Raw genomic sequence first — 26,487 nt, forward strand, 5'->3', positions numbered from 1 at the left:
ACTATATCAAAAGAAATTGTGTGTCTGTGCATGTAGAATATTAAATAAAATAACTCTTTGAGTATATAATATAAGGCAAGACTGATGTTTTTCAATCTGTATCTTATGCTAGTTTAAACGTAGATTGAATGAAACAATGTATTACTTGATTGTGCATCTAAAATGTAGAAAAACGTCAAATCTTTAAAACGCAGATTGCCGTCACTAAGAGACAAATTGTTGTGATCACAATGAAAATCAATGGCGAACAGCAAATGCTTGTCAATGCACTGATTATATGATTGACCATCGAGCAACTTTAACAAGTCAAAAACAAAAGAATCAAATGGTCGACAGTTATTTCTAAATCTCATTGCGTAAACAACTACAAACTTAAATGTCATAAACATCAATTGGTAAAAAAATTGAAGCTCTTAGTTTCTTCTAGCATTTTGCATGGTTGCAAACAGTATCCATTTTGTGTTCCAGGCTATTTTGATTGACCTAGCAGTATATGATACTCCTTTTGAAATCAAACATTTATATTATGTTTTTTAACATATTAAAGTGAACTATATACGATGAATCTATGAAAAGATGGCACCGCAGCTCTGTGGCTAAGATATCATACTAAACAATTGCTAGCACTAAAATTGAGCTCTCTAGTGCATTGACTCTGTTATTCCATCATGATTCAGTGCATTGAAGGTTATGAACCCCCCAAACCAATCTCAACATTGATAAACTTCATCATAGATCTATCAGAAAGAGTTTCTTATCACGCATAGCATAAATAAATAAATATCTCTTTGGTAGGTCACATCTTCAGAATATGCAGTAAAAAACAGAAATCTGAAAATTCAAGAGAATAACCCCATAATATAGGAGGAAAAACAATATTAGATGTAAAAAGACGGCTGTATCAACAACAGAAACCAGTCACAAAATCATGTAGCTGAGCCTTCAAGAACTTTGATTGTTTTGGAGACACCTGCCTCACGTTCTCAAAAGCAGAACATCAACCAAAATACTCATCCTAAGACTAGGTCTCCATAGGAGTTACACCGTGCTCTGTATCATCTTGTGTAGGACCTGGTTCGCCTTCAACTGGAGCTGCATCAGTTGAAGTTTCATCAGTCTTATCCTCTAAAGAATTAATAATGTCCTGGACCGTTTTCTGATCAAGAACAGAGAATGCCTCCCCAATTCCCACAATAGCAACATTACAGTTAGCACCATTAAGTTTGCCTTCTTGCAAACATTCCTTGACTGACATTATACCATGCCGAATAAGTTCATCACGCGAGCAGTCTGGGAACGTCTCAAATTTTCTTTCCAAGTAAGTTTTGCCTGCTTGGGAGCGAGCACCAATGGCAAATGCTTGATATTCAAAATAATTTCCAGAAGGGCAGTTCTGGTAAAGATGAGGTCCTGTTTCATCTAATCCAGCAACAAGCAGACCCACACCATACGGCCGCTTCCAAGATCGCTGAGTGCATACCTGCCAAGAAATGTAACATAATCAAAACTTGGTTTTGCTAAATTTGTAAGTTACCAGGATGGGATTGTAGTTCAGTGCATTAGGAATACCAATGATGCCCAATGCCCGATAAAGAGCCCATATTGAATGGCCATAAAAAATAAGTAGACTACTAAATGTTCTGAGTAATAACCTTGTTAAAGTTGCCAATAATTCCAATATAAAAGAAAATATAAGTTGTAAACAATCCTTTGCACTTGGTAGCACTTTAAATATCACCACGCATGAACATGGGGGAACCAAAATTGGGAGCCAAGAATGTAAAAGTGAAGAATAAACTTGGCAAAGAGAGCTAAAATATTCCCCTTTAAATACTAGTTGATTGCTCATTTTACATTTCATTAGATTTGGACTTATTTTGCCTTATACTGATCTTGGTCTTCTTCCTCCACAAGTAAACCCATAGACCACTAAAACAATTATAAATCCCTAGGCATTAAGATATAAATCTCAGCACGTGTGTAGAATTCCATTAAAGGCAATAGTTTACTTTTTTTCAAGGGTTGAAGACAAGTTTTGGGAGGAAACCATTAGGGATAATGCCCAAAGAAAATGGGGAAAATGCCATTGCTAGTTCTCCTGGTTAAGTGACAACAAATGGATGTTCCCTGGGCCTATCCTCTCCACTCTCCCCATTTTCTTTGGACATTATCCTTTTCTGTTTATTAAAATGATCCTCTAGTGCTTATCCAGATATATGTCTTAAAAAGACAGAAACTTGGAGAGCAAGTGTTGGTTTTGCAACAACACCAGAGAAAGTTCATGCAGCCTCCCTTAATGTCATTTGCTTTGGTGCCTTGCACAGCTAGTCCAGCCTTAACATGTTTTTTTTTTTTTCTTGGATCTACTATTTTCTACATTTAATTTTATCCTATTGTACAGGTAGCACCGTTACTGTTTCTTGCATTGTACTATCCTTTATTACCTTGTCAAAATTGACTGTCACCTTATCAAAGGATACCATATATCATAGTAATTCAGGATTATGTTTATTGTATATAACTGCATGGCTGAGGAAGCTCACAGGGAGCGTTCAGCTCCCTGTGGATGTGCATCTTGCATTATACTAACCTGTATTACCTTATCAAAATTGAATGTCACCTTATCAAAGGAAACCATATATCATATAACTCAGGATTATGTTTATATTATATAACTTTGTGGCTGAGGGAAGCTCACAGGAAGTGTTACAGCTCCCTCTGGATGCGCATCCACAGGGAGCTGTAAGACTTCCTGTGAGCTTCCCCCTGCCTCTGCCTCCAAATGCATCTGCTTCCGCATCCAGGTAGTAGGCAAGAGAATCTGGTAACTTGAATACATAATGACAATAAAAATTCTCAGCCATCAGAGCTAAGGGTCCCTTCCCCAGCTTCAGCAGTGCCCAACTCACAAGCAGAGCATCCTAAGATTCTACAATCCAACCAGTTTGCACCCCGGAGCTACACCCTCTCTTCCTGGGCTCTTTATGAAAAATCTCCAGCCACAAGAGATTTCGTGAAGAGGGCCCAGTAGTTGAGCATCCTAACTTCGCACTTCTCAAAATCCTACATGAAAATTCCAAATTACTCTCAATATTTTAAAGTAGCTTACTTGGCAGGTCCACTGCTCATAACTAAGGTTTCACTGACACATCATCAATAATGATGCCACATCACCGTGCTTTTTGCCAAGGTGCCCAAAACAATGCAAAAAAAAAAGTGAGTTACTATCGTGCAAAAGGGACACCCATACTTGTGCAGCTGATGTGGCATCACATGATTGGTTGTTTTATTACAAGGGAACATTTCATTCAAATATCTGTAGTCATCGTAGAAATAACTACTGACCGTGGATGCATTGTTGTGGAAAAATTGGACATTAAATCAACGAGTGTAGGCATTAAATCAGTATGGATATTAAATCAACAACTCATCACAACCATTGGAATGCGTTCAGGTTCTGGGATCTTTCCCCTACAAGACCCAGAAAACTTAGAAGTGAGAATCAAAGAGCCTATACTTGAAGAGACCAAGCCTGTGCATGACGAGGGATCCTCCACAAAAAATCAGGGAGGAGCCCAAAAAGGGTACCCAAAAAACACCTAATTGTGCAACACCTGTATTTGCTTTAAATGTGACTAGAACAAAAATTTATACAATGATCATAGGTTCTTGTTTTGTGCAGACATGTAGGGTACATTAAAAACTTAGCTCTGGAAAATCACTCATTTCAAACAACTCATAACATTTTTGCAGAGGCAAAAATTCTATTCATAAAAAGAAAATTGAGGGAATCAATCAATATTGGTAAACATGATAACATAATTAATAGAAATAAAAACATAGATTGAAATGATGCTCAGAGACCCGGTATCCTTGGGCTTAGAAAATGTATGTAAGCTTGAAAAACTTAACCATTGATGGTTAACATTCAATGTATTAAATTATTACTAATACCTGAAAAAGATGGTGATCAAATTATTATATCAACCACTTGCTTGTAGATTCTGATCTATTGTTGTGTGTAATCATATACAGACGTGCAACCTGTAATTTCATCCTTCTCTAATGATGGGCCAGATTTTGTAGCCCAAATGGCATTGAAGTTCCCTTTCTATGTCATTTTCTCCTTTAAAATGCTATTATGGATTGTAGAAAACGAGAAACATATAACTCGTTATTAATTAAACAGTTGCTAAGAGGAACTGAAAATTTGAAAAATACGATGCAGAAAGTTAGATTCCTCGAGTCAATCTTATTTATTAATAATAGGTTTCAATAAATGACTGGAAACTAGTTATTACCATCTTCTCCACTGACACTGTTAGGTTTACATTTAATATCTAACAGGCATACTATCATAAGTAGGAATCTGATAATACACTTAGGTTAGCTAACCTAGATATAATATTACTGCCATGTTTTGACATCAATAATGTTCTCCTTTAACTTTGCATTATGCTCATGAATTTTTACAAGAGCCAAGGAGGGTGCCAAGGCTCTCTTGGCAGGCTTGACCAGATTTCAATACAGGTGCTAACCACAAATATTTGTAAGCACACAGTGAAGCTGTGGCTTGAACTGCATCTGCAACACAGTCCATGGTTCATTATTTGGGTTATTGACACTTAAGGAATATCAGGGTTATTGACACTTAAGGAATATCAGGAATGAATTCTGCACCATCAGATGAAGCCCCAGAACATTCTTCTAGACAAGAAATTTCAAGCCAAAGTAGACAAAGCATGCACTCGCCTACTCAACAATTTGGGGGATTTGGCACTTGAGTGGACAATGACCATTTGATTGGAATTAATGAGAGGGAAACACGCTGCAAATTCAATGTGGTCAGGCCAGATTAATTTTGAGCAATCAGTATTAAGAATGCAAAATGCAGGAACATGGATGTACAATTTGGTGAATGCCAAGCTGAAAGATGAGTGAAAAACTAAGGCAGAGATGAAGTGGACAGCATTGAGGACAGTGTTATTGTGCATTGGCCAAGACAAAATTGTGATATTGCTATCAGGATTTAACTGTGTGATTTTGAGTCAAACTCATTGACCAATGTTTCATGAGTAGTGATTCAACTTGAATCCATCTCTCATGAGAATAAATGTAACACTTAGCACTCATTGGATCTACATGATGCTCACAGGAGTGAACCACTGGGACTTCCCAGGAGGTCACCCATCCCAGTACTACTCCAGCCTGAGCGCGCTTAACTACGGAGTTTCCTTCATGGTTAAACCCAAAGCTTGCAAACCCATCTTCAAAACCTTCACCAAGTGTTGTGCCTTATGAACCATTCATTAGAAAGCCCCTTAAGCTCATCAATTGATAAGTAGGAGATAATTTCCACAGGAAGTCAAATTGTGATATTGCTATCAGGATTTAACTGTGTGATTTTGAGTCAAACTCATTGACCCATGTTTCATGAGTAGTGATTCAACATGAATCCATCTCTCATGAGAATAAATGGAACACTTAGCACTCATTGAATCTAGGTGATGCTCACAGGGATGAAGCATCGGGACTTCCCAGGAGGTCACCCATCCCAGTACTACTCCAGCTTGAGCCCGCTTAACTACGGAGTTTACTCCATGGTTAAACCCAAAGCTTGCAAACCCATTTGCAAAACCTTCACCAAGTGTTGTGCCTTATGAACCATTCATTAGAAAGCCCCTTATGCTCATCAATTGATAAGTAGGAGATAATTTCCACAACAAGTCAAATTGTGATATTGCTATCAGGATTTAACTGTGTGATTTTGAGTCAAACTCATTGACCCATGTTTCATGAGTAGTGATTCAACATGAATCCATCTATCATGAGAATAAATGGAACACTTAGCACTCATTGGATCTAGGCGATGCTCACAGGGGTGAAGCACCAGGACTTCCCAAAATTACCAAATTTAAGTGATTTTTGCGGAATTGATGAAATTCTTTTAATTTGCTTCGAGCAGGTTAATATTTTCTACAGAATCTAAGAATCTTCTAATTTTATGAGCTATGCCAAAGTTTTTGCCAGGCCAACCAATCCAAGTCAAAAATGAGTATGCCAAGTTTTGCCAAATCAAAGTTTTTGAACCATGATTTGTCCTAAATGATAACAATGACAATGATGGCTTTTAAGTAAGTTTTTCTTTTTCCTTTTTTCTTTTTTTTTTTTGTGGAGGGGGACATATTTTAGGTGCAAGCATATATATATATATATATATATATATATATATATATATATATATATATATATATATATATATATATAGCCTAAAATTAAAAGAAATTGCATTTCAATAACCACGTAATATTCATGTTATACATAGTACAGGCAAAGCAATTCTCTAAGATTATAGACATCAAAATTAAAATCTTTAATTCCCTTTGTGTGGACACTTAAGGCGCTTAAAAGTAAACCATGTTTTTTTTTTTAAGCATGATGCCAATACTACTGCTTTTCACAAAGAAATACAGCAGGTAATAGAAAAAGACAAAACCACCCAACAGTCGTACAAGTCCCCAAAACTTTTACTTTTTAACTAAAAGCGAATAACAGCATACAAACTTAAAAGAGCAGCAGCACTAAATAATAACCATTGTACTAGTGTCTCCTGAAGAGAAGGTGGGGGAGACAGGTTTCAAGGACAAGGGAAACAAGGGCCTAAGTTTGAGGAGGTGTGGAATGTTGGAAAATACATATAATACTTGGAAAATTGGTTTTAAGATGTAAAGTTTAGACTAACAAACATTAAATACATGACAATGATTGCACTGAAACAAACATTAACAATGCTGGGTAGAATTTCATAACTTTGGGAGAAAACAAAGAATGACTATAAGAATTGCAAATTAAACTTTCGGATAATAAGTAAAATTTAAACTTAAAATTAATAAAAACAAGACAGTTATCATGTTAACAATTGTGCGAATTTGCGGCAAAGAGAGCCGCCAATTTGTTCAAGGGCAATGCCCCTTGCAAGGGTCTAGAGGTAGAGCCCCCAACAGGGCCAAAGGGCAATGCCCCTCCTAGGGTCCAAGGGAAAGCACAAATAAGGCCACAGAAATCTTCTTTATAAATGTCATTTCCACAATTTTATCACCTCTTTTTGTTTTCAATAGGAGTTTCTAACTAGAGACCACGAGAGAGACCTAGCCAAAGCACGATCAGAGAACTCTTGGGAATCTCAAGAACATTATTGGGATCTCCTACCATCTGCGACATCTTGTTGGCATCCCAATAGTGATGGCAGTGTAGTGGGGTGTAATGTGCCCTTTTTGAAATAAGATTTATTAATAAAGAATGATAACAAAATCAAAATATAGAAGAATAAAAATATTTAAAAAATCATAATTGAAATTTAGTTAAATTTAATGAATGGTCAGAAGGCATGAACTAAAAAGTTGGGACTCCCTCAAATGTGAGATGGAGAAGAGAACTCCATTTGAAGGGAGATATGGAGGAAGTAAGAGAAAAGGGAGCATAAGAGAAAAGGGAACATAGGAGTCAAGGAAGAATGAATGGAAGAGGAAAGGAATGGAATTAGGTTGACTCTCTCAAAGGAAGGCAATAATGAAGGGTTGTGACTCCCTCAAAGGGTAGCAGTTATATAAGGTTGTAACTCTCTCAAAGGATAGCAACGATGAAGGGTTATGACTATTTCAAAGGGTAGTAATTATAAAAGGTTGTGACTCTCTCAAAGGAAGGCAATGATGAAAGGTTGCCACTCTCTCAAAGGACAGCAACGATGAAGGATTGACTGTTTCAAAGGGTGGTAATAATGAAAGGTCACGATTCTCTCAAAGGATAGCAATTATGAAAGGTTGCAGAAGTAATCAATGGGGTTTCTTATCAGCTTTGGTTGTGTTGTGTTTTTCTATTGTGGAATGTGTGAGTTCCTATTTGCTATGGTTTTTAAACTAAAATTTTCATGTAGGGGGGAATATGTATAATGACCCGACCAAAATTGATGTAATATATTTCTACTCCTATGCTTCATGAAGCAGCATTATAACAAACCAATGGCATTAAGGTATGTTCAAAGTTCAAACAATCTTCGATTTCATAAAATGTTAATTGCAATATCTGTGATCTATATCCAACTTCTTAAGATTCCAGCTCGAACACGATAAGCTAGAGACCAGAAATCCATTTCATTTGTCAGAATTGATGTGCAATCAATTCAACAGTAAGACTTGGACTTTCCACCAACAGTGTATCCACATTAGAAGGCAAAAATATACAGACAATCGGTGATCTGAGAAATGAACAGTGCTTCTGTAAATGAATTGTATGTCAGGTCTGTGACCAATCAAGGGAATTATCTCCATGTATGTGGACAGATATATGTCATGTGTTATAATATTCTAATGATTAAAAAGTCATCTCTGTTTATGACCACTGGCTCTGATCGATTGCAACCAATGAATTTACGTGTTGTCAAAGCTAAGTCCCAAGTCTATGTGACCAAGTCATGTATGGGAAGTACTCACAAATGTGATTAGGTGGATATTGGACCCACTTTGTATGAAATTCTCATAATATTTTGTTTGGTTCAATAGTGACTCTATTCGCCACAATCACACAAGGCTGGTGACTGTTGCCAAAGCTAGTTGTCTTGCTCAAGGATACTGATCATTAGTGGCAACCATGCTTGATAATATTCCCTTGTAGGTGCTAGAGCGTAAACAAATATGCGATTATTCCCAAGCTTCTACCTCCCCTCTTTAGAAGCATCAAATAGTGCAGCAAATGGATGCAGCAATAGTATTGATCAATGGTTGTTGTTGTTAGGAATAAGGTGTCTCAACCTTGTATAATTCCTATTCTTATTATTTGTTTTGTAAAATGTATTTCTTGCAAATAATGTTGATGTGTCGACATCTTGAATTGTGTGTAAGGAGATTATGACTAAAACGGTTATGACGGATTCCTATGACACGTAAGAGCTATGTTAGGAAGATTCAATGACAGGTGAAGACATGTGGCAACTAAGATATTTGAGTACTGTACACTCTACCCCAATAGTGGGTTCCTATTTTCTCAGAGAATGGTAAAACCCTAATACGGTTTACCTTTTGGGAGTAGCCCTAAAGTGAAGCGCATGTTATAAGCATGAGATGCGGAAAAGGTGTATTGTTGGTACTGCGAGTAGCTACTGGAGTCTTCTGTTGTTGATGTTGAACTTGCATTGCAAGTGTATTGTAACCTTGTGTTGAAGATAATACATTGTGCAGGTTCTGAAGGGGTGGGGTTGTTTTGCCGAAAGGTTTTTCCCCACCGGCAAATCCTTCTATTATGTGTTCATTTCTCTGTCTATTTTCTGTATGCATGGTCGGCTGCAATATTGTTGCTTACATGATATTGAATCTATAAGTGTAGAAGATTTTAATAGGATTTGCATCATACTTTCCTTATGAGATTAGTGTAGGAAGCTGTTTCCGCACCTAAGTTTCCTTACAGTTGTATGTAATCTGATACAGATCCGTGATTGTCCAAAATTGTTGGTTAATGTTAATCGCCATTGTATATTTGCCGAGTCAAATGCTTGAAATGCTCAGTTAATCCCTTCACACACTGAATTGGATTTGACATCAAATACCTTGGATTTGAAGTCTAATTCATTCGTTATTCTTTTCCCCTTCCTTGAATGCTGAGTCCTATTTCCTTTATACACTAGGAAGAGATGTGCCCATTTGTGTGGCCTTCATTTATGTTTGATTAATATTTTAATATAATATTTTTTTATTTAAGATTAGTATCATATTCATTATCAACATATATGTGTGTGTGTGTAAAATTTAATAGTGACATATTTATTAATTATCATTTATATATTTATTTATTATTAACCATCACCAACTAATATACTAATGCTCATTCAAGTATTATTTATAGTCATATTATATGTTTAATATTATTCCATTTAATAATAAAAATGTTATATATAATATTATTAATAGCATCTTTTAATTATGTATTATAATGTGTTATTATTTATTTAATAATTACTATTATATTATATAGTTACAATATTATTAGTCAATGTAATTGTAGTTATAATTATTATCACTAAATATATTTTTACTTATTAGTCCCTGCCTATTTATAGGCAGGGAACTAATGTTCCTGGTTGTTGCTACAATTAGTTTAATTAGTTTTTATATGACCGAAATAAGCAAATTTCTAAAGATCAAAACTTAGTTTATTTTTTAATTAATTTTCAAGCAATAATTTTTAATTGATGATTGGCTAATAGCCATTTTGCAAGGAGAAAATTAAATGTTTGGTACAGAAAATTACAAAAATTTAAACTGTCGAATTCTCCAGAAGGTCCCAAAAGCATAACGTCTGAAACTGGCCCCCATCTGCTCTTGCCAACTCTTACACGAGCATAATTAATTTGAGCTTATCTTACCCAGCTGTCGCATTTGCCATGCATCTTGAAATCTAGTTTTTCGTGTAGAAAGAAACAACATTTACCATTTCACAGATGCGGAAGTATTTTGAACAGGTAAAATTTTGCATACCCTCTTCATGTAAGCTTTCCTCTTTTCTTCATCTGGAAGCTCTGATTGTTCTATTTTTTTTACAGGCCAGCAGCCATATGAAAATATCTTTACATCATTCATTTGTTAATAGTCGCTCTTGGCTGTGTATTTATGCAGATGTAGCTCATTTCATAGCTGTGTGGGTGATATCCATGTGACCTTGATGATGGTTTTTGGCTTAAAACAGGCTTCCCTTCACCAGAAGCCATAACTTTCCTCTTGCATTTCATTTAGTTTCTGTCTTTTACAAATGCTATGGCCTCTGAACTTTATATATGTTACTTGAAATTTTATTTTTAGATTTTTAAAGTTACTCGAAATTTTATTTTTAGATTTTGCATGTTCCATGACCCATACGCCACGTACCTCCTTAGAGGTTTCTATTGCATGAAGTTTTGTTAATCTTTCTGGATTTGGATATATTTGTTCTGTGACTTGGTTAGTTTGCATTTCCTTTTACGTTTTCATCATCTGCAGATGCTTTCCAACTGTTTCTTTGACAAAACCCTCCAATGTCCAACTGTTAACATGTATGCATTTCCTATCACAGAAACAAAAGTTGGGGAAAAATCGTAAATAGCCAAAAGTTGCAGTAATCCACCCAACATTGGAGTGGCCTACTTAGCACATAAACCCATATCTGCTCTCCCTGTCGTCTGTTCTCACTAACCCATAAATGATTGCCTCTTTCATTTTATTTCAAATCTGCAACTTCATCATAATTCTACTTATAGCATGATCCTTTTAATTCAATGCTATTGCTGTAATTTTCTCCATCCAAAATCTCATATATGGCTTTTATTCCATACTCACATGTTCTTTATATATTTCTGCTCAAAATCTGCTTTTGTTCATCTGATATTACGTTGAAAACTTACCAAGTAACCCATCTCAAAATCCTTTAACTTTAATCATCGTCTTTACAGTGCAAGTGTTGTCCTTTAAACCTTATCGCATCCCCTTACTGATAAAGATTTCTGTCCTCGAGTATTTTAATTTCTACCTATTAAAAGTGCTCCTTTCTCTATTGCTGCTTTTAGTATATGTACAGACTAGACAATATTGTTCCTAAACATTAATCTTTTGATCTCCATACTCGATGACTTTAAATTTGGCGAATTGTAAATATAATTGATGTTTCTCTATCTTTAATTGTTGCAGAATATTATTTAACTTGAATGCTTAAATATAAATATTTCTTCAGACATAGTCAAAGACCTTTGTCTTCCATTACAATTTTTCGAGTGCAAATTTGAACAGGGCATCACTATAATTTGCAGCTTCAATTAAAGGAAAATTCTGGACATTTTCAACTACTTCTGAAATTGAAAAACTTGATGTACAGCACATCAATTGGAGTACTTCCTTATTATTATTTCAGCTCTAGTCATTGCATTATTTCAGCTGACATACTCCTTAGTACCTTACAATATGCACTCTGCCTTAAAAAAAATTGATCCTTCAGTAATAGCAAGACTATATTTAACCTTTTATTATCATTTCAATGTTCGTAACTCATTTGACAAATTGACTGATTCACTTGGGAGGAATCTCGTATCAACAGCAGATAAGTTCAGAATTTTAATAAATATTTGTGTAAACTATACCATGAATAGCCTCAAATCTGCTACAGCTCCATGTGATAACAGGGCAGTTACAATAGCAGTTCTGATTAATTTAGCGCCCAATAGCTTGATAATTGTCTCATAATGTCAGAGGCATAGTAAACAGATAAACAAAGGCAGTGCTCTGTTTTCATTATTTGCATATAATGCAGGTATAATAGGCATCTACAAAGACATGATCACAAAGAACTGTTATAAAAAAAATTTGCACTTCCAGTTAAATTGTACACAACACACTATAATTAATAATAGCTTAATATTTCTACGCATAATAAGAAACATTTCTCCAAATTTAAATTGAAATCACAAAATGAAATCACATATATTTTGCAATTAAGTAAATATAATAATTTATCTTTTCCTTCTTCTCATCACAATAGGCAGGGACTTTAGCTCCCACAGAGCTCTTGTTTAATCTTATATTTTAAATCTTATTATCATTAAATTCCATTCTAGAAAGGGGGCATTACAATATGACCCCAGCATTTCATTCCCATCATGTGCTGAAATCAGCTAAAATTCAAGGGTAACTTTCAACGGTGGTGATAGTTTCCTATGATGTTAGAGATCGAATGGAAATGATCAACAAAAGTGACTATGATTGGGAAAATAGCTAGCATTCCCTACCAAGTTTGAAAAGAGAAGAATGTAGATATCATTGCTTGTGTAAATAATTGTTAGGAGAGCAGCCAGCTATAAAGATCTCTAGTAAATAGTTGTTAGGAGAGTAGCTAGCTATAGAGATTCTCTAATTGCTAAAGTGTAGTCAGCCGGTGATGAGTTCGCTAGAAGTGAAAGTGGGATAAGATATTGTATGTAGGTGATCATCTACAACAAAATCTAGATAGCAATAAGTAGACTTAAAAGTATGCATAGGCATAAGATTATAATTCCAATTAATGTAATGTCTCTATGTTTATACTAAAGGGGGTGTTAGGAATTAGTGTTCACATGGATACTAGTGTGTGTTAGGGTGAATAAGGTAAAGTTGTAGTAACAACTTATGTAACTATTATAGGTAAAGAAGATAATTATTTCTTAATTGATTGTGATTTATTTGTTTCAATTTGTATCATGAATCGTTAAAACTTAAAACAACTCATCTGTACAAAAGGAGTTATTATCAAAGCTCTCCTATAATATAGGAGATTCAATTCTTGTACATTTGCATATGTATTATTTTAAAATGATGAGTTAAAACCAAATTTGCATTTTCTTTGCATAATTTCTCAATAGGCTACTACAACTACCCACCCTAACCCATACTCAATTAGCCTTTTTCAAAATATCTCTCTTGTTCGATCCCCTCTACTCTACGCAAGGGGCCTAACAAATGTTTCCCTTCTTAGTACACAAAGAAGATATCCTCCAACTAGAGACAATTCAGTTGTTTGGTCAATACATATATGGGAGCTCTATCTAATGCCCATTGTGGCTATATAGTATATTACTATATGGCTATCAAGTTAGTCAAAGACCAGTAAATATGAAAGCATTGAAAAGTGCAATGGCATACTTTCATCTCTTGTGGTGCCTACAATGCCAGATTTTGAACTTTCAATGAGCAAATTCAACGAAACCCAATAGAAGCACATCAAAAACTCATCAATTATCCTTATCAAATCAACACTACCATTGCACCATGTTGTCTTAACTAAGGCCACTCCTTTACTAGTGGCATGTTATTATCAGTGCTTATAAGGATCCTTCTATGACCTAGAGCCAATCCACTTACAGACATTCACACTGATCACAACTCAATTTCACTACTTTTAGTTCTTTGCAATGTGCTATTCCAAGTTCACAAGTTTTGTTAGCGAAGTAAGGTTATTAGGCCCCCTACTCTAGTTGGAAGGCTTAACAACCCCTTTCTTCTTGTTGCACAGAGTAGTACCTTCCAACCAGAGTTAATTTCGTTGTTTGGTCAATACTTATATGGAAGATCTAATCTGCTCCCACTGTGGATATATGGTATATGTCTATTGCATTAGTCAAAGACCACTCAATATGAAAAGTGCAATGGCCTATCTTTGTCAACTACAACAACCATTTTGAATTTTCACCAAACAGATTGAAGGAAACCCTATATTAGCACCATAGTTGGAAGACTCACCAAGCCCCAAAAAATGGGAAAAATTCAGCCAATTTTATATTTAAAAAAAACCAAGAAACCTTAAAAATAGCTTAAATTCAATTAACAATACTTGTTTTTTACAAAACTCAATGAGAACATGCATCCAATGAGTTAATTAATGAGAACACAAAAGAAACAACCAAAATTTAGATATATATAAATGCAAAGTGGGTGCAAAATCAGATTCTCATGCGGATTGTTGATGGCGGGAAGCAAACTAGTAAATAGTTTCTATAGAACTAAAAGTTAATGACTGTAGTTAGTTTCTATAAAACTAGAAGTAAATACATCACTATAGTTAATTTCTTTAAAACTAGAAGTAAATACATTATGGTAAAATGGTCCGAGCGTGAGTTTGAGCAATTTTGGCTTGCTACAAAGTAATGCTTGTCTTGGGTGTGAGCAAGTGGTTGGGCTAAGTCTGTCAGGACTCAGAAATATAGAATTGAAACCAAGTGACTTGTGAGATAATGAGATTGAATCATTTAGAAAATCATTGTTCCAGCTTCAATTTGAACAGCTAGGACAGGTTGTGGGAGACAATACTATTGAAGGCATGTTGAATCGTGAAATTTGGCTAAGAGAAGATTTGTTTGAAAACCACCAAAATGTACAATTTGCATTTCAACTCATATGAAGCTGAAACCTATCTCAAACATCCTGACAATATTTATACAAATATGACTTAAAGTATAAGTCTTATACTTAAATGTTATATTTGTATAAATCCTCCTGCCCCTGAAATGCAAAAATGACTAAACAAAGCTGCAAATGCAAACTGGTTTCAAAAAATGACATTTTTGGGTGTTTGACCTCTGATTTCACTTCACGGGTGAGTGTTATCCCAAACTCTACGAGTTTTGCCCTTACTAAGTTAGAACAACTCATCGAGTACTATGATTAGCACATCAAACACCCATCGACCTTCCTCATCAAACCATCATTACTCACTTAAACATTGCAATCAGCAAAAGGAATGATAAATCCTTACCACCTAAATATCAGGGTGTGCACAAGAACATTCTTATTCAATTTATAATTGCATAAATGAAATTCAGCAAACCCTATGATTTAACCTTTCATTGGTAGTGATGACAAGAATAGATATTAGAGTGTAAAGTAAAAACAAAATACACAAAGCCCCTGCCAAAATCATCTAACTGGGCCACAAACTTGGACCAAGAAAGAACCAATCCCAGACCTAAAGGTAATACCAAGTGAATGTTAACGTACCTTTTGAGGCCCTTGACACCAAATGAGTCTCATTCCAAAATATACATTTTATTATCTCTAATATCACTATGGATATATAATTGAGGTTAATATTAATGGTGCAACGATCCTTGGCATTAGTCTTTGCTTGGTTGATTTATCCTTTGATAACAACAAAATTGAGAGTATTTCATAGTAATATAATACGGCCAGAATAGTCATATGATTAAAGATGTACAAATGTTTAACCATGAAAACTACTAGTTCCTAGTGTAAATGTAGCATGCACAAATAAAGAAGTCCAAGCACAAGTCCTATTAAAATTTCAGTAAAAAGATAACAAAAGGAGATTTCTAATGAATGGTTCATAAGGCACAACACTTGGTGAAGGTTTTGCAAATGGGGTTGCAAGCTTTGGGTTTAACTGTGGAGGAAACTCCGTAGTTAAGCGCGCTCAGGCTGGAGTAGTACTGGGATGGGTGACCTCCCGGGAAGTCCCGGTGCTTCACCCCTGTGAGCATCACCTAGATCCAATGAGTGCTAAGTGTTCCATTTATTCTCATGAGAGATGGATTCATGTTGAATCACTACTCATGAAACATGGGTCATCGAGTTTGACTCAAAAATCACACAGTTAAATCCTGATATTCACATCACAATTTGACTAGCTGTGGAAATCATCTCCTACTTATCAATTGATGAGCTTAAGGGGCTTTCTAATGAATGGTTCATAAGGCACAACACTTGGTGAAGGTTTTGCAAATGGGGTTGCAAGCTTTGGGTTTAACTGTGGAGGAAACTCCGTAGTTAAGCGCGCTCAGGCTGGAGTAGTACTGGGATGGGTGACCTCCCGGGAAGTCCCAGTGCTTCACCCCTGTGAGCATCACCTAGATCCAATGAGTGCTAAGTGTTCCATTTATTCTCATGAGAGATGGATTCATGTTGAATCACTACTCATGAAACATGGGTCATCGAGTTTGACTCAAAAATCACACAGTTAAATCCTGATATTCACATCACAATTTGACTAGCTGTGGAAATCATCTCCTACTTATCAAAAGGAGATTTACCAACTAAAAATAATAATGAGACTTAGCTTTGAGGAGTAGCATAAGGTTCGAAGATAGCTAGCATCTAGTAACCTTATGATTTATGTAGATTCACTTAATATCATTTGGAGTATTAGAAAAGGCCTGGTTGCAAACTAGAAACTGGCAGCATACTAATTAAATCCAGATAATCATCCAGAAGTTCAAGTTTATATCATTTTGTCACTTGTAAACATGAAGCCACAAGGAAAGTGGCACAAACTTGAATATGCAGAACAAAATCAGAAATGTGGTTAGAGATGATAAAGCCTCCTTCAACAATTCCTTAGACACTTACTAGAAGCTCTATGAAAATTTAGATAAAATTTTGCGATACAAGTGAGGACATAAAAATTTAACTGTTTTCCAAAATACACAAGACATTCCCCTACTCCTTGAATAAGTATCCTATTTATCAAAGAAATTAAGTGATCCTTCGTCTAGTGGATGGTTTGAATTATGTCCTGATCTACTCTCGTTTGTGCACATTAGAGTTTTGGCATGATGCGAGTACTCTTAGAATTTTGATATGTTCATTGAAGCTGATTTCCTATTCAAGTATCTTGATCAGAATTTTTGTGGTACTTCTAGTTCTAGGCATTTTCTTTTCAATTTCCAAGATTTCCCATCCCTCCCTATAGAAAACTCAATCAAACATAAATGATGCAATTCATTGCATACTGTTACAAACACTCAAGAACATGCCCTTTGTTGGTTCCCAAAACCACAGATTGGAAATCCAAGAGCTTGACAATTCTCCAACAAGATTCCAAAATCAGTTCTGGCCAATGAACGAAAATCACCTTGATTCCCCTAAAATTTAGGTTACACTACACCTGTTAAAAAGTAAAGTCCACCAAGATAACTAAGAGAGGGGGGGTGAATCAGTTATCAGATCAATATAACTCTTGTCAACCTTGTTTACCATGAACATGTGAACAATATAATCAGCAACCATAAGAAGAAACACACACAATAACACCAAATATGTTAGCTAGGGAAACCCTTGATCAAAGAGAAAACCCCAGTGGGGATGGTACCCACAAAATGATGTACTAATATAAAAGTTCCTTGTAAGAGGATGGACTCTCTTAGGAGCCAATGAAATACATTCAGTACATATCAGCCCCTGTTAGGAGATTCCAACCCTGTTAGGAATTGTAGAAGACAAATGGACCCACTGTCCAAATAGCTTTAGGGGCAAGACCACCGAAAGTCACTATCCAACTGGTCTTTGTATTATTCCTTTCAAAATAATAGAAATGAAATTGATTCTCGCAACTCGAACTCTTTCTCTAGCCTCTTGTGTCAATACCGCACCAAATACCTTCTTAGATCTCAATACTAGATCTTCAAATTCGCATCACACTGATCCTTTTGATTGCTTACATGCATTTACCAACTTCACATATCACTTGCACAATTCGCACGTGCACACACTTATTCATACTCTTTCACACTTACTCTTTATCAGAAGGAAAATAACCTTCCTATTTACCATATCCTAAAAATAATTATTTGACTCGGCCTCGAGGCTTTCTCAATTAATTATAATAGGACCTCATTAAGATATTACAATTCATTACATCTTTTCACAATTACAAAACACTGTCGACTCACAGTAATTACAACTTCTCACACATGCAACCTCAGACCTCATGCACTCGCTAACATCATCATCAGGCTATCTACTGTCACTATCTAACTTTGCTCATCACGATGCTATCCTTGTTAAGAGGTACAATCCAAACACCAGAAACCGCTTCTCAAATACTCTATCTGCACATTGTCCTCTATCAATCATGAATAACTCTCATATGTCTTCGACTTTCTGCACGGGCACTTGTCCAGACCATCTGGGCACAATGTAGAACATATCCTCAACTGCGTTTGACCTCATCATCAATACATAGTCCATACAACCTTGTTCTTTGTCTGCTACTCTGTCAGTCTTTACAGAAACAATACTATGTTGACATCAATGACAAACACAATCATAAATGCAACATGTCAATCATGCTAACAATCTCCCCAACTGTTCTAGCAATGCTTAGGCTACTCCCCCAAAGGAATACCATCAGCATTCAGCTAACAACACCTAGGCAAGTAACCCTCACCTTAAACGTTGACTACTTGGTTCAAGACTTTTCTATAGTGAATTTAAGCTTTGTGAGTTCTATGGTTGGCAAAATCCTTGAACTCGATCAACAAAAAGTTGAATGTTGAATGATTGAATTGAATGAATGTTTTGTATAATATTATCAATAATTGATTTGATGTTTGCAAAAAGGAAGAATATAGATTTCTGACTTCAAATATAGATCCAATAACTACAACTCAATGACTTTAAAAGACTAGTGCCTTTGCTTATTTGGGCAACAGTGTACAGTTCTGCAAATTCATGAGCCCTGAATCAAACTTAGATTTGCTGAGAATGATCCTTTTAACAATATGTATATTCAGATTTCTTGAGTAAGATTTCTTTTATGATTACTGCAGGTCCAGTCCTCTATGCTCGAACTTGTGTGATTGTATAATCTCTGCTATGTATTTGTGGGAAGGAGAATGTTTGGAGATCACTCTGCTGTGAATTTTGTGTCCTCCAATCTACATTCACAACCCGTAGATATATCCTTCTAGAGGATATGTCACTCAAGGGACATGACCCTTAGTTAGCATTAAAACATTATTATCCCTAAATCGGTGACTTCAGAAATTCTATTTAGTATTAACAAAACTTAATATTAGTTCAGTTAAATATAAAACAACAATGTCTATTTGGAATTGCCGGCTCATATAGGAAATGTATAAAATGTATTACTTGCCATTCATAGGATATATCAACCATGCTAAGAAGGTACGATCTGTACTTATCAGACCTGTAGAATTATTCAGGTTATATTCTTAACAAACAAAGTCAACTATAATGAAGATTTTCATGTACAACTTTCTAAAGTTCTATGCACTTATACTGTGAACAATATAATAATCAAGATGCAACAAATCAAATATATATGCAATCTTAAATTACTCCATATTGAACTTTAACTCCTACGGTAGGGAGACAAATTGGACACTGCTACCAAAACAATTCAATATTTCACTATATCTATGATGGTCACATTTAAGATGCTAAATGACCATATCCACTTATCTGACATTTAAATTGTTTACGGATTTTAAAGATGATCATAAAAGACAAATGACCTACAGTTTAAATCTCTTTGCCTTTTAAATAAACAAAATAGGGCCTTTTATTTTTTATTAAAATAAAATATATCAATTCATATTACAAAGCCAAGCTTTAAGCTTCTTATTCCCCCTTACAAATATTCTTCTTCTAATAGCTTATTTGAATGTGTCTTGTTATTTATTTTTCACTTCTTATATCTTTTCATTTTAGTAGAAAAGGTATGTCCCTGCTAATGTTTGCAAACTTCAAAAAGTTCACACCATTTCATTAAAGCTCATTTCTTTTATTGTAATGGCAACCTTAAGAGAAACTTCTAATAACCTTAATTGATGATATGAAAACTTAATTATTTTATTTTAATATTTTATCGATGCCATTATGTCTGCTGCTATTATTTATTTCCTTGATAAAAACCTTCAAAACTGAAAACTCCTGAAGGCATCAAACATTAATATTTCCTCTAAGCATCTTCTCGTTCATCCGATGCTGGATGTGATTTAGCTCTGATCATCTGCAATTCCCAACTGTATCTAATGCTACTATTTATCACTGATGCTTGACTCATCTCATAACGTGACTCTCCTATTGGGTTACCGCCGTTGATAATAATATTTGCTAATGTGGATATTTCTATTTTCCAAGGCACCCGACTTTTGAAGCAATCCTTTCAATATCTTTGACATTTGATGTCCCACATATTTAATTTGCATATGACTGCATATTTCAATATCCTTTCAATATCTTTGACATTTGATGTCCCACATATTTAATTTGCATATGACTGCATATATTATCTGGAGTGCCTTGTTATATTCGCTGCCTTCACAAAGACTGATTGCTTGATCATGATGGCATCATTCCATGTTCATCAGAGATCGCTGGGTGCGTAGATTCACCTATGATGTGGAGTCTCATGACTTTTGTCTTTCTTTGTTCTATGTATTATTCGGGTGTCTATGTTTTTGGCAATTCTTTTGCGGTTTGTAATTCTGATACAATATCATCCCTGAGTTTGGCACTTCATGGTGAGGACACGACTGCAGCTTTGGATTTCAACATCGTCAAAATTTCTTTACTCAACGTATGCACTGTTATTTGTCTTTTCCTTTATCAAGCTTCCTTTACATAATTTTGGGGTATTGAATAGTCATACTTGGAGCAAAGCCTTGTGTCATATGGAACAGGTTTCATTGAATTTGATGCATATTACCGCTGACCTGTGCTTTTATACTCCAGCGTTTAATGATGGTTGCCAAGTCCTGTTTGTGTGATGGTTTCTGAGGAGACTCAACGATGATGTGTGTTAGACGGCAATGGCCTTCATATGCTGGATACGATGTCCACCTTCTCAAACATGCTGTATAAATATCCATTCAGTTATTCTCTCGTTATGACCAACTTCTGGAGAACTGCAATAATCTATACTTTCCTCTGTTCCAGAATCAAGAATTTTAACCAGATTCAGATACATGGATTGAGTAAAGAAAAATGGAGTGAATGATGACATAGCTTTGCATATGGTCAGAAGGATATGGTAAAGAGTTGAAAGTGCCATTTTGCAATCCTTTTCCAATTGTTTTACCGTTCCTTTTCGTAATCTGAATCATGCTCTCAAACATTCTGCAATACATCAGCCTGTGTTGGATGTAACTTCAGAACTTCAAAGATCTTTCCCAATGATTGCAATGGAAGCATCGACAGTCTCCATGAAAGGCTTTGCTTTATCCACTAATGTAATAGCATCCATACTTCCAAGTCAAGCTGCTTTAGTAGATAACCGTGATTATAATCTCCTCATATAATCTGCCAAAGCTCATCTTGTATCCCTGCTCCAATGTGCTTCAAAATATGCATTCAAGATTTGCACTTTTATATTTCTGCACTTAATTTACTTCGAACTATAATGCATTGATATCAATGAACTTTCCTATCATGAATCTTCATTATTTCACAAATGGAGGCTCTAAATTTTGCAAAAATTTTGGGTTCCATCACCCTTGTTCTTACTGGTCCTAATGCAAACTCCACTATAAGAAGTTATCCTAATTTGGCAAAAGGAAGAAATTTGAAGCTATTTATAAAAGAAAGATTGACTGAAATGAAGGTTGATTCTGATTTTGGCAATTGTCCTACTTTAGGCTACTCTCAAAAGCAGGGCATTGCTTGTTCTTATTGTCATTACTTTGCTGCTCAGCTTTCTGACCAGGCAAAAAAGCAGTTTAAAATCTGTACCAGGATTTATGCAAGGCAAGATTTGCTTGCTTAAGCATGTACAAATGACCTTGCACAGGATCAGCAGCAGGTGGATTTTTGCTGAGCTCTACTTGACCCTTTAGCTAATGCCAATTAGAAAGCTCTGCTATACCCAGCAAAAGCACTGTAAAAACTCATTCGTGTGGACCACCAAAAATTTGCCAGAATACCAGTAAATGAATTTCTGGCTTTACAAGTAGTTTTCTGTCAGATTTTTATTCATAAAATCAGATATCTTTTGATGGCCAATTGACTAGTCAATATGTAAGCTACGATTGTTGGAGTAATACCTTGATCTAATTGATGATGAATTTAGGCGAATGTCAAGGGGTTTATCTCTTATTCTTCTAGCTAATGGAAGATACGAACTTTTCGGAATAAGGGACTAAAGGCATGGTTTTACATCTACAATGATTAGGTATCACAAGAGGAAGAATCTAAGCAAGAAAAATCACTATTATATAATTTATTTTATGCTTTCAAATAATCCACCATCTCGAACGAAAAATATCAGGTGTTGTGCAATTGTTGTCTACAGATTGCCATCTGCGATAAGTTAACATTCAAATAATATGCAATCTGATACATCTTCAATTTCTACAGCACAGCTTGCACAGTTGTTGTCACAGAATCTTTCAATTGATTGGAGACATTGAGATATAATTAGTGGATACCTGATAAGGATGGTAACCATGAAAACCCAAATTAGATCAACTATCTCTCTATGGGCACAAATCATATATCTCAATTTTCTATTTTGCAGCTAAAATATAATATCTTAAAATAGCTTCAACTAGCTCAAAAAAGGTGTATCGTCAGAGATGTATCAGAACCAATTGAAGATTTCCTTGTAGGAGTCTAATGCCAGATACTGATCGCAAATTTTTCAAGTTTCTGTCAAACAAAGTGTGTAATGCAAGGGATGTGAGTATGTTGGGTTTCAATTTGAGGTGGTCAATCAGGCAAGAATATCCTGATTGCTAAGTGTTCACCTCGGTGAGCGTCACCTAGATCGAACGAATGTTTAAGTGTTCCACTTATTCTCATGAGAGAGATTCATGTGTAAATCAGTACTTGTGAAACATGGGTCAACGAGTTTGACTCAATAATTGCACAGTTAAATCCTGATTGCAATATCACAATTTGACTTGCTGTGGAAAATCTTTCCTTCTTATCAAGAATATTTCCTGGCAAATTTTTCAAGTTTATGTCAAACGAAGTGGTAACGCAAGGGAAGTGAGTATGTTGCATTTTAATTTGAGGTGGTTGTTCAGGCAAGAATATTTCCTGGCAATAATTTTCAAAATGAGATGCACAAGGAAAACCAAATTACATGAATACATACTTCTCATTATCTGCCAACATGCAAGTTCCAGAGTATTTGCCAGCCAAAAATCAATCCACCCTTTGGCTATCTGAAACATTGTTGTGCCCATTCTTGTGACTTTTATAAGTTTATAACAATTGAAACAATTGGAATAAACATGATTGATGAACCTTTAAAAATATATATATAGAGAAAAACATTGACATGTAAATAAGGTCCTCGCACCAGATCTCCTCAATCCCATTTTCTGTCACAGTGGTAGTGTTTAACAATTTAAGTAATAGGAAAAATACATGATTACACCCTTAGTGACAAGGTTAAGAAGTATTGCCATAATGACCCTGGCTCAAGCTCCACGTCATGTTTAAATGGCTGCATTAATTTGGGCAGCACCCACATAACCATGTGTGAAAGCCAAATTTGTGAGAACAGAACCACAAGCCATTTTTTTCTAATTTATTTTTTATTGGATTAAGAATAATAACTGAAAATAATAAATATACAAATTAGCCAATAAAAACAGAATAGCAGCAAAGAAAGGCTATCAATGTTCCTCTAAACAGTTCACTTGTCTAACAACATGCGAGCAGAAGCAAAGAAGACTATTGCCACTACCCAGAGAGGTGGTAATAGATCAAACTCAAGTGGACTAGAAAGGGCACACAGCTAACAAGTAGCAAGAAGAGTCTAAAATACACAACATAATAGAAAATAAACAGTCTTCAAAACTGAAATACATTTACATTGTGCATTAAACCCTGATGTCTTTGTGCATTTCCTGCTTTCATTAATTGTTCTAATCTCGTCCTTGTCAGAAAGAAATTCTTTTATTTTTATATGGAACCTTCAAATATCTGATTAGATCTGAAGATCACCTCCCCTGCAGAGTGTAAGGCACGTGACCTGTTATAGAAGCAGATAACCTTATCCTCAAGTTGCCATGCTGAGCATTTGGTAAGATTTCGGCTTGAAGCTGAGACTTCAAGCAATTCACCCACTGGTAGTCATCACTGGTAGCACTATTTTCGTTCACATATGAAGCTATGTTCAATACTTGGATGTGAAAGTTAGAGCAGATACTAAGAGTTTCGATCTCAAGCAGCAAGAAAGCATGGGACAAGAGCTGGATAGCATGTTCTGAGCTTTCGAGGTCCCTAAAACAGCAGATTTCCATATCCACAGAAAATGAAATAGGGTGGGTATGATTGCAAAAAGCATAATGATTTAGCGTGAGGGCAGAGCTAGGAATAATGTTTGTCAGTTCCAATCTTATCGCATGAAGGGCAGGAAGGAGGATAGTGGAGGAATTTAAGACAAGATCCCTATGACTGCAAGTCAGTCTTTGCCTTCCAAATTTACAAATTGAGTTTACTCCGTATACATCTACTGAAGTTACAATTCCAAAATAAGCTAGGCTGGCTTAAAAGGGGCAAGCAAGACACAAGCTGCTTGTGGAGGATTTAAAAAGTTAAAATTTTGGCGATGTTTCCACTGGGCCACCTCCAGTCCTCCTGAAAGTTTCAATGGCAGCTAGAAGACACGAGCATAGTGAGATTTGGGGGCACAATTTTCGGCAATTCCAGCACCATGGCTTTGTCTTAATAATTAAGATCCCAAAACAAAAAAGTATGCAGCATTGGGGGTGTTTGGTTAACTGATGGGGTGAGTGCTAGAAAATATCTATTTAAAAAAACTGAAATTGAGACTTTTAACATAATGTAACTTAAAGATAGTCCAAGAGAGTTGGTTTTTAAGCATAGTAACAGCACAAGAATGGATCAAATCGCCCTGATTTATTCGACAGCGCACATTAGAATGCTCCCTTTTTCAAGAAAAGGATCACATTGTTGACACACTCTTTCTAACGCTTACAAGCTTAAAACTTAAATGTGAAGAAAAATCAACATGCTTTAGAACATTTACTAGGAAAAACACATGCTTTGGAACATTTTCTGGAAAAAAAAATCCAAGTCGTTTATCCCACTTCCGCGTTTTAATTTTTTAAGAACGTGGCTACAATATCAAAGCTGGGTTCGATTCCCCCTCATCTCGTTAGGCGGCATATAACATGTAGCAGGGAGATTGTAAGGACGCCACCCATATTCGAAACAACATCTATCTCAATAAAGCAGTCCATAATCGTTGGAAAAATGTCGGAAATTTGTGGAGAGAAATGATTCCATGACTTCAATCCAATATTATCACATACGTAAACTTAACCGTATCGCACACTAAGTGTTCTATTAACTTACGCAAGATTCACCCACAAAAAAAGAAACTTAAAACCCTAAAGATTAACGGAAATCGGCACTCTCAAACTTTGAGATCGAAAACTTAGGGCATTCTTAAATATTGTAGCCAATTCAGCAAATTGTGAAAAACGGGCCCGAAGAAGAACATGATAAACAGAATGAAAACGTAATTCTCAGCTTAAACCGAACACAACCAAAATTGAAGGATTCTAACCTGAGCCTTGTCTGCTAGCTGCACCACCAATCTTCCCACAGGAAGTGGCGACTCGTAAAGAAAGCTATAATTAATGCATTCGGACCTCATGTAACGAGACAAAACACGTCCATCAGCAGTAAGCCCTGCAATGGCCACTCCAATATGATCATCTACCTTGAAAATCTTCTTCTGATAAGAAGAAAATTCAGAATTAGTCTTCCCCACACTCGCTAAAACCACATGTGTTTTGGATCTCAATCCAACTGCAGCGCTGCCCTGCTTGACTGCTTCCATTGCATATTCTACTTGGAACAACCTCCCCGCAGGACTCCATGTGGTCACATCTGTATCATACTGATTCCTAAACATCTTTGTAATGATTTACTTCAAATTCTGTTTTTCTCGTCAGTGATTCTAACCGTTTCCTATGGACTTATTTATACCTAACCTGGTTCGTTTCGTTTTCGATTTTGAGAGGTTAGGCCTAGTCTGTGAAATTTTAAGACTTGGAAAACACCTAAAACTGGTTCTTGTCAATGCCCCAATCAGAGAAGTACGAACAGCATGACTGAGAGGTTTATGGGGAAATTCTGTAAAACGTAGACAAGACACGAAATGCAAGAAATTTTATGGGTTGTTGTGGGTAACCACGGCGTGGTT

The 26,487-nt window shown here is 35.7% G+C and overlaps 1 protein-coding gene across 1 annotated transcript; it reads right to left on the reverse strand.

Annotated features, from left to right (window-relative positions):
* Nucleotides 1-738: 738 nt before the first annotated feature.
* LOC149548288 (proteasome subunit alpha type-1-B-like) lies at nucleotides 739-26,487 on the reverse strand. The gene is made up of 2 exons (XM_089792350.1): nucleotides 25,846-26,487; nucleotides 739-1,480 (listed from the first exon to the last, which is right to left on the reverse strand). Exons 1-2 carry the CDS (start codon nucleotides 26,194-26,196, stop codon nucleotides 1,022-1,024), a joined length of 810 nt encoding a protein of 269 aa, XP_089648476.1. The 5' UTR covers nucleotides 26,197-26,487; the 3' UTR covers nucleotides 739-1,021.

The sequence above is a fragment of the Cupressus sempervirens genome, chromosome 7 (genome assembly GCF_028749045.1).
Source record: "Cupressus sempervirens isolate cs-2001-9-10 chromosome 7, ASM2874904v1, whole genome shotgun sequence".
In the NCBI taxonomy this organism is placed as follows: Eukaryota; Viridiplantae; Streptophyta; class Pinopsida; order Cupressales; family Cupressaceae; genus Cupressus; species Cupressus sempervirens.

Coding starts and splice junctions, on each gene's coding strand:
- LOC149548288 (XM_089792350.1), bottom strand. CDS start 26,196: ATGTTTAGGAATCAGTATGATACAGATGTGACCACATGGAGTCCTGCG. Junction 1,481..25,845: donor AGCTAGCAGACAAGGCTCAG/GTTAGAATCCTT, acceptor ATTTCTTGGCAG/GTATGCACTCAGCGATCTTG.